Source organism: Rhincodon typus, chromosome 5 (genome assembly GCF_021869965.1).
Source record: "Rhincodon typus isolate 14 chromosome 5, sRhiTyp1.1, whole genome shotgun sequence".
In the NCBI taxonomy this organism is placed as follows: Eukaryota; Metazoa; Chordata; class Chondrichthyes; order Orectolobiformes; family Rhincodontidae; genus Rhincodon; species Rhincodon typus.
In genome coordinates this window covers 4,666,478-4,684,336 of record NC_063336.1, presented here as the reverse complement: position 1 = coordinate 4,684,336, position 17,859 = coordinate 4,666,478, and the positions used below count along the sequence as shown (strand labels likewise).

The following is a 17,859-nucleotide window of genomic DNA, read 5'->3' as shown; positions in this document are numbered from 1 at the left end:
TCAGCTTTCCTGCTCCTCTGATGCTGCTTGGCCTGCTGTGTTCATCCAGCTCTACACCTTGTTTTCCTAGCTGCTATTGGTTTTGATGAAGAGTCACCAGACTCAAAATATTAACTCTGCTTTCTCCCCACATATGCTGCCAGAGCTGCTGAGTTTCACAACCTAAGGATCTTGTATGTTTTAATAGGATCTCCTCTCATTCTTCTAAACTGTGGTGAGTACAAGATCAATTTACTCAACCTTTTTTCACATGATATTTCCTCCATGACCAGGTTCAACAAAGTGAACATTCTCTGAATGGCCTCCAATGCTGGTTAAATCTTTCCTTAGTTAAGGGGTCAAACAGAGTATTCCAGCTGTTGTCTGGCCGGCACCTTGTATAGTTTTAGCAAAATGTCTGAACTTTTATACTCCATTACCTTTGAAATCAAGGCAAATAGTCAATTTATCTACCCGATTGCCCATTGAACATTGATGCTAGTTTTGTGTGATTCATGAACATGGACCCTCAAATAATTCAGCATTCTGTAGTCTCTCTCCATTTAAATAATATTCTACTGTTGTATTCCCCTTGCCAAAGTACATGACCTCATGTTTTCCCACATTAGATTCTATCTGCAAAACATTTGCTCACTCCCTTAACCTATATATATCCTTCTCGAGACACTTCCTGTTATCCTCAGCACTTGTTTCCCGATTTATTTTTGTGTCATCTGCAAACCTGAAGTGAAAAACTACCTTCACTTCCATCATCCAAGTCATTACATTGCAAATAATTATGGCCCAGGTAGCCATCCTAAAAATGCTCTCTGTATTATAACTCCGTCTTATTAAGTCAAAAGTCAAGTTTGAGACATATGACATTGCAGGATTGCTGAGCAGAAACTGATAGCCATGCTCCACACTCACGAGGACAGCCTTTGAACACATGACAGGACCAGCAATGACAATCCCCCAGGACTTAATCACAGGGGGAGCAGACTGACTTACAGCAAAGGATAAGCCTGGGATTACATGAAATCCCTCTGTAAGTATTAACACATACTTCATGGACAGGCACGAGACCAGCAGGTTGTGAAGGACCGGGAGTCCAAGGGAAATGCCAGGCCCAGGATGAAAGGTCTGGGTAAAAATAATCCCAAGCAAGGGAGCCTCCCCCCGCACCACTCCTCCCCCCACACCCCCCCTCCCCCTGCCGCCGTGGGACAGGCCTTATGAGGCAATATTAACAGGTAACAGAAGTGCACTTATTAATAAAAATTGAATTGTAATATGGAGACATCCTACATCGCTAAGAGCATATAATTATTAATGGGGTGACTGTCTAGCTTGCTAATCTGGTATGCTCTCTCTCTCTCTCTCTCTCTCCCTCTTGCAGGTTTTAGAGGACCCTCATCTGTGTGCACCAACAAACAGCAGGAACAGGATTCTCAACCCCAGGACAACAACTGGAACAGATTAAGGTCGCATGTAAATATATATCACGTGGTTGCGCAGTAACGACTGTAATTACAAACATTGCTCAAATTAACGTGAGTATGAAAATGCTAATCCTCTATAGGTTCCTCTTATTTTTGATCCCATTAGAGGCTGATAGGCCAGTGGAGAAGAGGAATTTGAATGTTAATATGTTTTTGTATTTATCATGTGTATGCTAGGGAGCAAAATATTTCCAATTGCTGGGTCTGCACCATGTCCCCATACACTCTTAAGGGAGGGATACCAATGCAACCCATCCCCTTAATGCTTCAGAATTAGAAGAACGGGTATTAAGACAGAATAGCTCAAAACAGGGAGATAGAGATGGGCATCCTACCAATACGAAAAGTACTTAGTAAATACTGACCGAGATAGGGCACAATGGAAATCTGCAGGGTATAACCTGAACACCTTTACAGCATGGTACCAAACGAACGACACTACCCCATGACCATCTCACTTCATTGCATTGGCTAACACATCTGGGATAGGGAGACCTGACAGCTTGATCTGCCTGACAAGAACTGAAAACCAAGGGAAGGAACACCCATGGGATTACCTGATTTGTCCTATACAATGGCATCTACTTTGTGTGCAGACACAGAGCCTATGCTTGGCTACCCCCAACAGGGTCATGTTACTTGGCCTATGTGGTACTGTTCATACGCCACACAGTGTCCCTCTTGCAGATGATGCCAGAATGACACAATCGTGCAATTTCAGGAGCAGATAGGCTCCTCTCCATATTCTTAGCCTGATATAGCACAAACAAGTTGTCCAGAGAATCTACCAAATTGGTTAAAGTCTTAGAGAAAGTGGCCAACGAAACCTCACGAGCTTTGAGAAAAATAAATGCAGAAATGGTCGCCATACGAACCATAACATTTCAGAACTGAAATAGCCTCGACATGATGTTAGCCAAGAAAGGAGGAACATGTGCACTCATTGGAAAAGAGTGCTGTATGTACATTCCCGATAACTCAAGCAATTACTGATCTGGCCGACCGTATCCAAAAAGAAATGAATAAAATCAAACAACCAGCTTCTTCGACCCTACGGTGTTGGGCAAAAGGGTGTGGGATCCCTCGGGGCATCCATTGTACACAGACTTGTTTGTTTGTTGTAACATTGTTCTTATGTCCCATTGTTTTTGTCTTGTAAAATGCATCATGACCATGATAACGAAGAAGATGACTGCAGAAGAGCCATGGACTAAGGGGGTGGCCCTACTATGCACCATCAAGTCAACAGACTACTTGTGGAATGGCAAAGACCACCTCATTGAACAATAGAAAAAGGTCATGGATGCAGCGTCACTTGGTGAAGAGTACTCTAGGAATTTCATTTGGACTTTTGAGCTCTGTTGTGGATTGCTTGAATTAATAGTGGCCCTGCGGCCATAATTTGGCCTAGGGCCAAGGGGTGCTCTGTAGGGGTGACCTGTACCTGGCTATGTAAGGTGGCTTGTACCTGAACACATTAAGCGGCCCATGCCTGCTTACAAGGTGGCAGACAGAAGCTAAGCAAAACTAAGCAGCTTGCTCACACGGTGAAATACAACGGTACCTTTGAACAGAACTACTAGAAGGTCAGTAAAGGAACACTGTATGTTCCCATCCCAGACAGTTCTGATAACAGGATACCTTAGGATAGATAATGACCAATTCCGGTTTGAATAATAAAAGGGTGATTGTCCCAGTAAATTAATTATGTCAGGTGCTAGATTAGGTCCTCAAGCAGCTGCAAGGATAACAGTTAAAGTTATTTTGTAGCAAATAGTTGCTTCTTTGTAGCTACCAGCAATGTTATTTAGTTTCGAGCTAAAAATGCTCTAATCATAGAAATTGGTTTCAATACATAACCAGGATATAGTACAAACCTTAAAAAAATTTAAGTTTAGATGTAAAGATTAAGTTTATTTTTCTTTATTTATTCACAGGATGAGTGTGTCACTGGCTAGGCAGCATTTATTGCCATCACTAATTGCCCAGAGGGCAGTTAAGAATCAACCACATTGCTGTAATTCTGGACTCACATGTAGGCCAGATCAGGTAAGGATGGCAATTTCCTTCCCTTAAGGATATTAGTGAACCAGATGGGTTTTTCTTGACAATCAGCAATGGACTAATCGTCATCATTAGACTCTTAATTCCAGATATTTACAGAATTCAAATTTCACCATCTGCTGCGGCAGGATTCAAATCCGGGTCCCCAGAACATTATCTGGGTCTCTGAGTTGACAGTCCAGCGGTAATACCACTAGGCTGAGCCTTCTTTTATGCCCTGAGCAAGATAGATTGATCACAACCCATAAATTATAAAATGCTGACAGTAGAAGTAGTTGTATAATGTTACACTCACAATTAATTTTATAACAGAAGTTAACCTCATAGCAATTAGTTAAAATGACTTTTTATTGTTACATTATGTATTCGGGACAATAGGAAGATAAAAGGAGTAACTGAATATGATAAAAGACAGCACCAAAACACAATGGGTAATAGAATTTGAGCTGTCCTTACAGATAAGCAAGCCTGAGAAAAACCCAAAGGAGTATAGCCATTAAACTTTTGGAATGCGAATGAACAGATTGCATAGGAAGATCCCAAGGCCCAGAGATTAAAATGTCTGGCTAATACCATAAGATCATGGGAACCTAAGGCTGTCCATGGAATTGCCCATCACTGATTAGGTGTAGGGGGAGATAGTAGGAACTGCAGATGCTGGAGAATCCGAGACAACAAGGTGCAGAGCTGGATGAACACAGCAGGCCAAGCAGCATCATAGGAGCAGAAAGGCTGACGTTTCGGGCCTAGACCTTTGGTGTCCCATAGGATTGGGTCGTTTGAATTACGGGGAAGGATGATGGCTATGTTGTATTTGATTACTGTAACACAAGATATATGAAAATGCTGTATTGCTTTGTAAAAGCAGAGGGTGTGTCATTGATCTATCTTCTGAAGCCAGATTTGGGAAAGATCCTTTAGCCCTCTCCCTGCATGAACCGGTTTCTGCTTGAATAAACATCTTCCATTTGCCTGAATCCTGCCTGCCTCCTGAGTCTTTGTCCTGGGTTGAGAAAAACACTCCTACACCCACTGAGCCCCACGGCCCCTCTTTTAGCCCCTTGATTATTTTGTATTAAGTATTTCAATTAGAGTCTTTATAGAGTCACAGAGCATGGAAACAGGCCATTAGACCCAATTTGACCATGCCAAAATGGCTTCCTAACCTGAAGAGTCCCATTTGCCTGTGTTTGGCCTATGTCCCTCGACATCTTTCTTATCCATGTACGTGTCCAAATGTCTATTAATGTTGTAATTGTACCTACATCCACCACTTCCTCTGGCAGTTGTTCGTTATATTCATCACCCTCCGTGTGAAAAGGTCACCCCTCAGGACCCTTTTAAATCTCTTCCCTGTCACCATATCACCTATGCCTTCTAATTGTTTACCCTATCACCTTAACATCTATGCGCTCTAGCTTTGGACTGTCCTACCCTGTGGAAAGACCTTGGCTATTCATCTCATCTATGCCGCTCATGATTTTATAAACCTCTATAATGTCACGCCTAAACCTCCAACATTTCTCCAGGGAGAAAATTCCCAACCTATCCAGCCTCTGCTTATAACTTAAATCTTCTAGTCTCAGTAACATCCTTGTAAATCTTTTTTGCACCTTTCCTGTTTAATATAATCCTTCTGATAGCAGGATGGCCAGAATTGTACACAGTACTTCAAATGTGGCCTTACAAATGTCTTGTAACATGATGTTCCAACTCCCTCAACTCCTGTACTCAATACTCTGTCTGACCAATGAAGGCAATGTGCCAAATGCCTTCTTCCCCACGCTCTCTACATGGGCGGTACAGTGGCTCAGTGGTTAGCACTGCTGTCTCACAGTGCCAGGGATCTGGTTCGATTCCAGCCTCAATCAACTGTGTGGAGTTTGCACATTCTCCCCGTGTCTGCATGAGTTTCCTACGGGTGCACTAGTTTCCTCCCACAGTCCAAAGATGTGCAGGTTAGGTGGATTGGCCACACTAAATTGCCCATAGTGTCCAGGGATGTTCAAGTTAGGTGGATTAGTTATGGAAAATGCAGGGTTACACAGACGGGGTGTGGAGGGGGGTAGTGTCTGGTTGGACTGCTGTTCAGAGGTCCAGTGTGGACTTGATGGGCTGATTAGTCCGCTTTCACACTGTAGGAATTCTATGATTCTATACCTGTGAAGCCACTTTCAATGAACTATGTACCTGCACCCTAGGTCTCTCTGTTCGAGTCTGTTCGAGAATGTTCTCAAGGGCCCTACATGAACTGTGTAAGTCCTGCCCTCGTTTGTCTAATCAAAATGTAATACCTCATCCGAATTTATCCCTTTATCCGAATTAAACTCCATCTGCTATTCCTCTGCCCACTGGTCCAGTTGATCAAGATCCCATTGCATTCTTAGAAAACCTTCTTCACTGTCCACTATGCTACCAATTTTGGTGTCATCCACAAACTTACTAATCATGCCTACTATATTCTCATCCAAATTATTTACGCAAAATGGCGAACAATAGTGAACTCAGCACCAATCATTGCGGCACACCGCTAGTCACAGGCCTCCAGTCTGAAAAACAACACTCTACCATTACCCTCTGTCTCCTATCATCAAGCCAATTTTGTTTTCAATTGGCTAGCTTTCCCTGGATTTCACGTAATATAACCTTATTGACCAGTTTATCATGAGGAACCTTGTCGAAGGCCTTGGTAAATTCCACATCAACAACATTTACTGCTCTGCCTTCATCTACTTCATAGGTCGTAACTTCAAAAAAATTCAGTTTGTGAGATACGATGTCCCATGCAAAAAGCCATGCTGACTATCCCAAATTAGACCTTGCCTTTCCAAATGCATGTAGATCCTATCTCTCGGAATCCCTCCAACAACTTACTGACCACTGACATCAGGCCCACCAGTCTGCAGTTCCTGGCTTTTCCTTGCAGCCTTTCTTAAATAATGGCACAACATTAGTCACCTTCCAGTCTTCTGGCACCTCATCTGTGGCTGTTGATGATACAAAATATCTCCGCTAGGAGTCCCACAATTTTTCCCCAGCTTCCCACAGTGCTCCCTATTCCTGCTAGCCTTGGCCTTCTCACCAACAGGAACATGCTGGTCCTGAACTCTTATTATCTCGCTTTTCACAGCCTCCCACGTGCCAGATGTAACTTTATCTCCCCCAATCAACTTTTGAAAGCTCCTGTTCAATACAATCAAAACTGGTCTTGCCCCACTTTAGAACTTTAATCTATGGTCCTGACCGATATTTGAACGACTTTTCCATTTCCTGCTCCCCCATTATTATTTCCCCAATTTCATTATTGAAGGGATGCATGTTCACTTTGGGGTTTCTCCTTTTTAAAATATTTACAGAAGTTCTTAACTGTCCATTATTATGCTACTTGATAGTTTACGCTCATAGTTTATTTTCTTCTTTTTTGTCATCTTTTGTTGGATTTTAAAACTTTCCCAATTCTCTGCTTTGTCACTAATTTTTGCCATATTGTATGCTTTCTCTTTTAATGTGATATACAGTAATAGAGTTATATAGCATGGAAACAGACCCTTTGGTCTACCTGACCCATGCTGACCAGATATCCTAAACTGATTCAGTCTTATTAGCCGGCATTTGGCCCTTATCCCTTTAAACCTTTCCCATTCATGTACCTATCCAATCTCCATCATTTCTTCTGGCAGCTCGTTCCATGCATATATAACTGTCTGTTGAAAAGGTTGCCCCTCAGGTCCCATTTAAATTTTCCCCTCTCACTGTAAAATAATGCCCTCCAGTTTTGGACTTCTGTGTCCTGGGGAGAAGACTTTACCTATTCAACCAATCCATGTCCCTCATGATTTTGTAAACCTCTATAAGGTCACCCGTCAGCCTCCTACGCCACAGGGAAAAAAGTCCCAACCTATCCAGCCTCTTCTTATATCTCAAACCAGTCTCAGTACCATGCCTGTAAATCTTTTTTGCACCCTTTCCAGTTTAATAACATCCTTGCTATAGCAGGGCAACCAGAGTTGTATACAGTGCTCCAAGTGTGGCCTCACCAATATCTTGAACAGCCATAACATGATGCCCTAATTGTTGTAATCAATGCTCTGACCAACAAAGCCAAACGTGCCAAACTCCTTCTTCATCACCCTGTCTACCTGTGACGCTACTTTCAAGAAACTATGTATTTGTACCCCTCAGTCTCTCTGTTCAAGAACACTCCTCAGGGCCCTAACATGAATGTGTTAGTCCTGTCTGGTTTATCTTACCAAAATAAAACACCTTGCATTTATCTAAATTAAACTCCATCTGCCATTCCTTGGCCCAATGGGTCAGTTGATCAAGATCAACTCGTTATACTCGTAGATAACCTTCCTCACTGTCTACTATACCACCAATTTTGGTGTCATCCACAAACTTACTAACCATGTCTCCTATATTCTCATGCAAATTGTATATATATGTGATGAACGAGAGGGGACCCAGCACTGATCCTATGGTACACTGCTAGTCACAGGCCTCCAGTCTGAACAACCCTCATCATCATCATCTGTATCCTACCGTCAAGCAATTTTGTATTCAACTGCTAGCTCTCCCTGGATCCCATGTGATCTAACCTTACTAACAGAACCTTGTTGAAGGCCTTGATAAAGTCTACTTGGACATCATCTACTACTCTGCCTTCATCTATCTTCTTGGTCACGTTTTCAAAAAACTCAATCAAGTTTGTGAGACACAATTTCCCATGCAGAATGTCATGCTAATTATCCCTAAACAGCCCTAACTTTCCAAATGCACATAGATCCTGTCTTTCAGAATCCCCTCTGACAACATACCCACCATTGACGTCAGGTTCACCACTCTGTAGATCACTGGCTTTCCCTTGCAGCCTTTCTTAAATATGGCACAACATTAGCTATCTTGAAGTCTTCCGGCACCTAACCTGTGGCTGTTGATGATACAAATATCTCTGCTAGGGCTATGAAATTTCTTCCTGAAGTTCCTACAATGTCCTGGGATACTCTTGATTAGGTCCCGGGGATTCATCCCCCTTGATGTGTTTTAAGATCTCTAGCACCTCCTCTTCTGTAATGTGGACTCTTTTCAAGACATCACCCTTCATTTCCCCAAATTCCATAGCTTCCATGTCATTCTTCACATTAAATACTGACGTGAAATGTTCAATTAAGATCTCACCCATCTACATAGAACATAGAACAGTACAGCACAGGCCCTTCGGCCCACAATGTTGTGACGACTTATTATCCTACTAAGATCAAACTACTATCCTCCATGTGTCTATCCAAGAGTCCCTTAAAAGTCTCTGAAGTATCCACTTCCACTGCCGGCAGCGCATTACACACACCCACCACTCTCTGTGTGAAGAACCTACCTCTGACATCTCCCCTATACCATCCACCAATCACCTTAAAATTATGCCCCTCGTAATAGCCATTTCTACCCTGGGGAAAAGTCTCTGGTTATCCACTCTATCCATGCCTCTCATCATCTCGTACACCTCTATCAAGTCACCTCTCATCTTTCTTCGCTCCAATGAAAAATGCCTTAGCTCCCTCAACCTTTCCTCATAAGCACTGTCCTCCAGTCCAGGCAGAATCCTGGTAAATCTCCTGTGCACCCTCTCTAAAGCTTTCACATCTTTCCTATAATGAGGTGACCAGAACTGAACACAGTATTCCAAGTATGGTCTAACCAGAGTTTTATAGAGCTGCAGCATAACCTCACAGCTCTTAAACTCAATTCCCCTGCCAATGAAAGCCAACACACCATACCCCTTCTTTACAACCCTATCAACTTGGGTAGCAACTTTGAGGGTTCTATGGACGTGGACCCTGAAATCCCTCTGTTCCTCCACACTGCTGAGAATCCTGCCATTAACCCTGTATTCTGCATTCAAATTCGACCTTCCAAAATGAATCACTTCACACTTTTCTGGGTTGAATTCCATCTGCCACTTCTTTGCCCAGTTCTGCATCCTGTCAATGTCCCTACAACAGCCCTCCACACTATCCACAACTCCACCAACCTTCGTGTCATCAGCAAACTTACTAACCCACCCTTCCACTTTCTCATCCTTGTGGTTCCACACATAGAGGGCCTCATTGATCTTTACGGGGCCCTATTCTCTCCTTAGTTACTGTTTTCCCTTCATATACTTGTAGAATCTCTTTGGATTTTCCTTAACCTTATCTGCCAAAGCCATCTCCTACATCCCCTGTACTCCTCAAGGGATTCACTTGATCCCAGCTGTCTATTCCAGATACATGCCTCCTTTTATTTCTTGACCAGAGCTTCAATAGCTCTAGTCATCCAGTGTTCCTTCCTCCTGCTAGCCTTGCCCTTCACACTAGCAGAAACATGCTGTCCCTGAACTCGTTATCTCATTTTTGAAAGCCTCCCACTTGCCATATGTCCCTTTTTCCTGCAAACAGCCTCCCCCAAACAATTTCTGTAAGTTCCTGTCTAAGACCATCAAAATTGGCCTTACCCCAGTATAGAACTTGACGACCAGGCCTATCCTTTTCCATTATTACTTTAAAACTTATAGAATTACGGTCACTGGTCCTAAAGTGCTTCTCCACTAACACCTCAGTCACTTGCCCTGCCTTATTTCCCAAGAAGAAGAGTTTTGCTCCTTCTCTAGTAGGGTCATCTACATATTGATTGACAACCTTTTCTTGAACACACATAACAAATTCCTCCCCATCCAAGCCCATAACACTTTCGCATTCCCAGTCTATGTTTGAAAAGTTGAAATGCCCTACTATTAGAACCCTATTATTCTTTCTGCTATCTGTGATAATCGCTATATATCTGCTCCTCAAATTCCTGCTGACTATTGAGGGGTCTATAGTATAATCCCATCAAGTGATCCCTCTCAATTCCACCTACATAGCTTCACTGGACGATCCTGCAGGTATATCCTCTAAGCACTGCCATGATGTTTTCCTTTATCAAAAACTCTACTTCTCCTCCTCTCTTGCCTCCCTTTCTGAACTTTCTATAACATCTATATCCCAGAACATTGAGATGCCAGTCTTGTCCCTTCCTCAGCTATGTTTCTGTAATTGCTATGATATCCCAGTCCCATGTTTCCATCCATGCCCTGAGTTAGTCTGCCTTACCTATCAGGCCTCTTGCAGTTTACTTCATCTGTTTCCCTCATTCTCTGTCGTCCTCTTGCCTGCACTGTCTATTTAACTTGCTCTTTTTAACTTCTACACCAGCTTTAACCTTCACTCTTGTTTCACTATTGCTTAGGATCTCACCCCCCAGGATTAATTTAAACCATTCCAGGTAGCTCTAGCAAATCTCCCCAACAGGACACTGGTCCCCTTCCAGATCAGGTACAACCTATCCTGCTTGTACAGATCAATTCTGCCCAGAGGAGAACCCAATGATCCAAAAAATCTGAATCCCTGCCCCCTGCACCAACCTGATTTAATCCTTTAAAAGCACTTTAAAAGCAAATATTAAAATCAGATTTTCAGGAATTTGTCTTGACTGATCTCATTTAATCCAGTGCTACGTGAGTCCTGTTGCCTGCATCAATGACACATTTGGCAGATTTCCACTGACCCTGGAAATATCTCATGCGCACCTGCATTTTCCCAGACTTTTCACCACAGTGGAAGCTTTGTCACAGAAGAATGAATTTGGAAAATTATTCTTATATCCAAAAAATAAAATTTGAAAAATTGATCATAAAACACTTACTTGAATATTCTTCTTTTCAGTGTATCTAGTGACAATGATGTACATTTCACTAAGGCATCAATGAAATGATGGCTAAAATATGCGTAAAGATCTTTAACATCCTAAAACACAGAAAATAAAAAGATTACAAACAAGTGCTAGGAGTTCTATTGTTAATGACAAAATGACTACATTAATTCATTGAAATTTAAAGCCCTCTGCAGGGTCATTTAACTCATGAGTGAAGTTTTAGCCCTAAAGGCTAATTCGGTCCAAATGGGGGACTGAGATAATTTTGACAAGGAGAGAGTAGTCAGTGATTAGAAGATAGAAAGGGCAACCACAGAATTGTAGGCTGCAATCAGGAAACAAGTAGGATGATCAGTCAGTGGGTGATGTGGGGTTGTGATGATGGAGAGACAAAACAATGCAATAAACTTTTGGGATAGTAACAGAGTCTTGAGAGGAAACAAGTGACGGTATGATGAAAAGTCACATCCTGGAAATATTGACACTGTTTCTCTCTTGATAAATGCTGGCAGACTTTGTATTTTGCATTTGCAGCATTTTCTGCATCCTCATCTCTGTTCTGGCATTCAATTCTATTTTCTAGGTTTAGGATCTAGACTCGTGAAGGACAATTTCTGGTGGAACCAAACTGTGCAGCAATGATAGTATCACTAATGACAGTTTCTAATAATTGGGAGAAGGCTGACACAAAGCTATTTGCCTGTGCTCAATTGATTGAGGTGAAATTGACTCTTGCAGATGAGCTGGTGCATTTGCGTCATATCATGCTTATTTCTTTTGCAAATAATTTTAAATAAGTGCCCTCTTGATTTTGATCCTCTGATAAGCAGGAACAGTTTCTTCCTACCAAATCTACCCAGCACCCCCATGAACTTGAAAACTTCTGTCATATCTCCTCAGCATTTTTTCCTTCAAGAAGAACTGTTTCCAATGAAGTTTCTTATTGCTGGAATTATTCTTGAAAATTTCTTCTGAACTCTTTCCAATGTGCTCACATCATTCCAATAGAGTGGCACTAGAACTGTACACAACATCCCAGCTGAGTAATATCCACACATATTTAGATATTGTCCCACATTGGCTACACCTCTGCAGTAGAATGTAACACAGAATATCAGTGCACAGCCCTGTTACAGCTTTATTTCACCTCTAACTCTCAAACAATTTATTGTCTCTTAACTGGCAGTTTGCCAGTTTGATATCCAGTACTAGATGAATAGAAATTCCTTCCAATAAGATCTTGAGAACACTAAAGCCATTGTCTTTGTGACCATCACTAAGGAGAAGGTGTTGGGGAAGCTAAAAGGTCTGAAGATGGATAAATAAACAGGACCAGATGGACTACAATCCAGAATATGAAGAAGATGGCTGAAGAGATTGTGGAGGCATTGGTCGTGATCTTTCAATAATCACTGGAGTCAGGGAAGATCCCAACGGCTAATATAGCAACCTTGTTTAAAAAGGGAGGGAGACAGAAATCAAGAAACTATAGGCCAGTTAGCCTGACCTCAGTCGTTGGTAAGATTTTACCGTCCATTATTAAGGAAGAGATTGCGGAGTACTTGAACGTGCATGGTAAAACAGAACTGATTCAGCATGCCTTCGTCAAAGGGAGGTCATGCCTGACATATCTGTTAGAATTCTTTGAGGAGATGGTATGCAAGTTAAACAAAGGAGAATGACTGGACATGATTTATTTGAATTTGAATAAGGCCTTGACAAAAGTCCGAACAAGAGGCTGCTAAATAAGATTCGAGCCCATGGAGTTAGGGGCTAAGATGCTGGCACAGATAGAGGATTGGCTGACTGGCAGAAGGTAGACACTGGGGATAAAGAGACCTTTCTCAGGATAGTTTTGCTGCTAAACGGCATGACAAACTCTCCTTAATATCTGTACATTCAGACAATGAAGGCCATCAATTTAACTGGGACAAAGTAACCATAGCAGCCCAAGCCAAACTTAGACACACACGGGAATTCCTAGAGGCATGGTTTCCCCACCCACACAAACATATAGAATTGAACCCCATATACAAACCCATACAGATCAAAACTGGAAATGACAGTACTCAGCATAATGGACTAGACGGCATACATTCCAAACGGAGTAGAATAACATCGCTTTATCGGAGGCTCCACTGATGTTGTCACTTAGCATGGTGACGAAACGTCTGAACAAAAACAAGCCAGCTCGGCGAACAAGTCAATAGCCTCATACATTAACGATCTGGGTAAAGGAACTGAAAGCACTCTAGCTAAGTTTGCAGATGACACAAAGACAAGTGCAGGGACTGGCAGTGCTGAGGAGGTGGGGAGGCTGAAGAAGGATTTGGGCACGCTAGGAAAGTAGGCAAAGAAATGGCAGATGCAATACAATGTGGGAAAGTGTGAGGTTATGTACTTTGGTAGGGGAAATAGAGACAATCTATTTTCTAAATGAATCATAGAATCCCTACAGCCCATCAAGTCCGCACCAACCCTCCAAGGGACATCCCACTCACTCCCTTTCCTATCCTCGTAACCCTGCTTATCCCTTGGCTAATCCACCTAACTTATGTATCCCTGAACACTATGGGCAATTTAGCATAGCCAAACCACCTAACCTGCACATCTTTGGGCTTCGGGAGGAAACCGGAGCACCTGGAGGAAACCCATACAGTGAGGGGAGAATGTGCAAACTCCATCCAGACATGTGCCCGAGAGTGGAATCAAACTGGTCCCTGGTGCTGTCAGGCAGCAGTTCTAACCACTGAGCCACCATGCTACCCTTGGGAGAATGGGGAAAGGCTTCAGAAGTCTGAAGCAAAAAGGGACTTAGGAGTCCTAATTCAGGACTCAGTTGGGCACAGTCAGTACTTTGCTTATTGCGAGTGTATGAAGTGTTATGCTACAAAGCAATTTAGGATTGCATGTACTGGAAGCTAAGTATATTACTACACAGGGTCCTGTTCTTTGCATACAGAAAGAACATGTAGAAACACTGCATCTGTGTCACCTAAACAAAATAGGTGCTTTGCTGGATCATTTCTCAGGGCAGTGCCCTGACCAAACAAAGTCAACCCACCTGGCTTGAAATTCAAACAAAGGTTGGCAATTAACTGTCAATCATCATAAGTGGTGCAATGGTCTTAGCAACACCATCATTAAATAAAGTCCAGTTAAGAATCAATCAGCAGTCTCCTCTCAAGCAGATTATATGTTGATTTTGCCCTTGAATTGCGGGCGAGTTATTCTGATGAATGAAAGAGGAAAACATGAAAGCACTTCAACAACATATCTTTTTCAGTAATATTAAATTTCCATGCTGCCAAACAATTGTAAGACTGCATTCATTGAGATTTGACAGAAATATTCCAAATATTATTTCAACTGTTAGAAATCAGTTCCACAAGACCATAAAACATAGGAGCAGAAATGAGGCCACTCAGCCCATCAAGTCTGCTCTACTTTTCAATCATGGCTGATAAGTTTCTCAACGCCATTCTCCTTCCTTCTCCCTATAAGCTTTGATCCCCTTAACAATCAAGAACCTATCTATCTATGTCTTAAATATACTCACTGACCTGGCCTCCACAGACTTCTGTGGCAATGAATTCCACAGATTCATCACTCTCTGGCTGAAGATGTTTCTCCCCATCTCCGTTCTTCCCTTTTCCCATGGGTCCTAGTCTCTCCTGCTAATGGAAATATCTTCCTAACAACCACTCTATCCAGGCCTCTCAGTATTCTGTAAGTTTCAATTAGATTCCCCTCATCCTTCTCACCTCCAGCAGGTATAGACCCAGAGTCCTCCAACATTCCTCATGTATTAAGCCTTTCATTCCCAGGATCATTCTTGTTAAGCTCCTCTGGACCTGCTCCAGGGCCAGTACATCCTTTTTGAGATATGGGGCCCAAAATTGCTCACAATATTCTAAATGTGGTCTGACCAGGGCCTTATAAAGCCTCAGAAGTATATACCTGCTTTTATATGCTAGTCCACTAGCTGGACTACTTCAGATGCCCACATTTCAAAAGTGGAAACCATATAGGATTTCTCAATGCAAAGAGCGCTAGAAGTTTATAATTTCCATAAATAGCAGCTGATGTTAAGTCAAATGGTATTTTTTGCTAACTAAGATTATTAACAGATATGAGGTAATGGCAGATATAGAGTCTGAATACAGGTCAGGCATGATTTCTTTGAATGACAGAATAGCTCTAGTGGCTAAATAGCGCACTCCTATTTCACTGTCTTCTTCCAAGGGCTTCCAAGGCTACTTCCTCAATTTACACTCAGTGCTTTCCACGTGTCAAGCTCCAATCACTGGAGAAGCAACCCCTTGGAATAACCAAATAGGCAGAGAAACATGAGAGGCAACAAATAAGAGAATGCACAAGTGTAAACAGTCTTTTTTGCACATTTTGAGATGATTGATTTGGTACATTTTGTTATTGCCAAGAGAGCAAAATGCCAAGATGTGTTGAGGTTGATCCCTCTACAATTGTAAACCAACTGGCCCTAAGACCAAGTCAGGGAAAAAGGATTTGTAGCAGCATCCTCCTACCCAGAATTAAGGGACTGTGGTTGCTACAAATCTGAAATCAGAAGACTCAGATTTTGGGCAGCTTCTGTTAAGAAAAACAGAGTCAATGTTTCAGGTTGATGGCCTTTCAACAGAACTAAAGAAAAGTGAAATGTCAGAGTTTTAAAATTGGTAGAGTGGGGAGGTGCAAGGAAGAACAAATCAGAAGGTTATTATACAGGGGCAGTGAGAGCAGATTAAACAATAAAGGATTTCATGATACAGTAAGCAAGGACAGCAGTAATTGATATAGAGAATTAAGTGTGTCCAAATGAGATGTAAATGATTGTAAATATAAAAAAATCTGAATAGAACGAGGCATTCAGCATGATTGTCTTCATCAGTCAGAACTTTGAGTATAGGAATTGGGACACCATATTGCAGCTGTACAGGTACATTGGTAAAACCACATTTGGAGTACTGTGGACAGTTCTGGTCACCCTGCCGCAGGAATAATATTATTACATTGGAAAGGGTGCAGAAAAGATTTACAAGGATGTTATCAGTACTAGAAGATTTGAGTTATAGGAGAGGCTGGATAGGCGAGGACCATTTTTTTCTTGGAGCATAGGAGGTTGAACAGTGATCATATAAAGGTTTATAAAATCACATAGGGCATAGGTAAGGTGAATAGCAAAGGCCATTTCTCTAGGGTAGGGGAATTCAAAATTAGAGTGCATTGTTTTAAGGTGAGAGGGGAAAGATTTAAAAGGTATCTGAGGGCAGCTTTTTCACACTGAGGGTGGTATATTGATGGAATGAGCTGCCAGAGGATGTGGTAGATGCAGGTACAGTTACAACATTAAAAAGACATTTGGACAAATACATGACTGGGAAAGATTCATTGGAATATGGGTCAAACACAGGCAATGGGACTAGTTTAATTTGGGAAACTTAGTTGGCATGGACAAGTTGGATTGAAGGCTCTGTTTTCGTGCTCCATGAGTCTGTGACTTTATGGAAAATGAAGGGATAAAGACAAAAATAAGACAAGACTAATCCAGCAAAACAATAATGTGGAAGAGAAAAAAAACACAAGACAACATGGAAGAAGAGGTGATCATCTAAAGGTATTGAACTAAGTGTTGAGTTTCAAAGAATGCCAGGATTGAAAGATAAGATCCTGCCCAGAATATTGATAATGGGGGATTCAGCTAATGCCATCGAAAATGAAAATAAAAACGTGGCAGAGAGTGCACAAAAGATGAATGAAAATGGTCCCAGGAGTGAGAGTAATCAGTTTATCAGATGGATTGGAGCAATTTGGGATATTTTATGTTTGAGAATTGAAGGTTGAAAGAAATCTTTATGCAGGCATTTAAAATCACAAAGAGTGTGAATAGATTAGATAAGAAAAAAGGGCATCAATTTTGGAATGATTGAGAACAAGAGGCCTCAGAGTTAAGGTAATTAGAAAATTAAAGCAAGAACAACGTGAATAATGTCTTTCAATAGTGAGGATCTGGAATACACTGCTTAAAAGTGTGGTGAGGCAGGTTCAGTTGAGATATTAAAAAGAGAATTAGATTAATATTTGAAAAGGAAGGTAGTGAAGGGGAGAAAGGGGAGAAGGCAGTGGAATGACACTCATTAAATTGCTCCTATAAAAGAACAGTGCAGACATAAGAGCCTGAATGACCTCTTTCTATGCTGTCACGGTTCTTTGAACATCGAAGGGCTAAATTCTCTCTTCTTTAATATACTTATTATCTGGATCTTCCGTGGTGAAAATGTGACATATCACTAACTCAAACCTAGATGTTATCAAGGTTTTGCTGCACAGAGCATGAAATGCTTCAGCATTTGAAGAGATACAAATGGCATTGAACACGATGCATTTATCAGTGAACTTTCCCACATCTGGCCTGAAGATTGAGGAAGGTCACTGATGAAGCAGTTGAAGATGTGTAGGAGACAACAAGGTGCAGGGCTGGATGAACACAGCAGGCCAAGCAGCATCATAGGAGCAGAGAGGCTGACGTTTCGGGCCTAGACCCTTCATCTGATGAAGGGTCTAGGCC

At 41.8% G+C, this 17,859-nt stretch overlaps 1 protein-coding gene across 1 annotated transcript in view; it reads right to left on the bottom strand.

Moving 5' to 3' along the window:
* LOC109930964 (dynein axonemal heavy chain 8-like) overlaps positions 1–17,859 on the bottom strand; it is a 2,199,840-nt gene that overhangs the window by 567,402 nt on the left and 1,614,579 nt on the right. Inside the window, 1 exon segment of the mRNA XM_048596622.1 lies at positions 11,265–11,365. Within this exon segment, the coding sequence (XP_048452579.1) occupies positions 11,265–11,365 (101 nt within the window).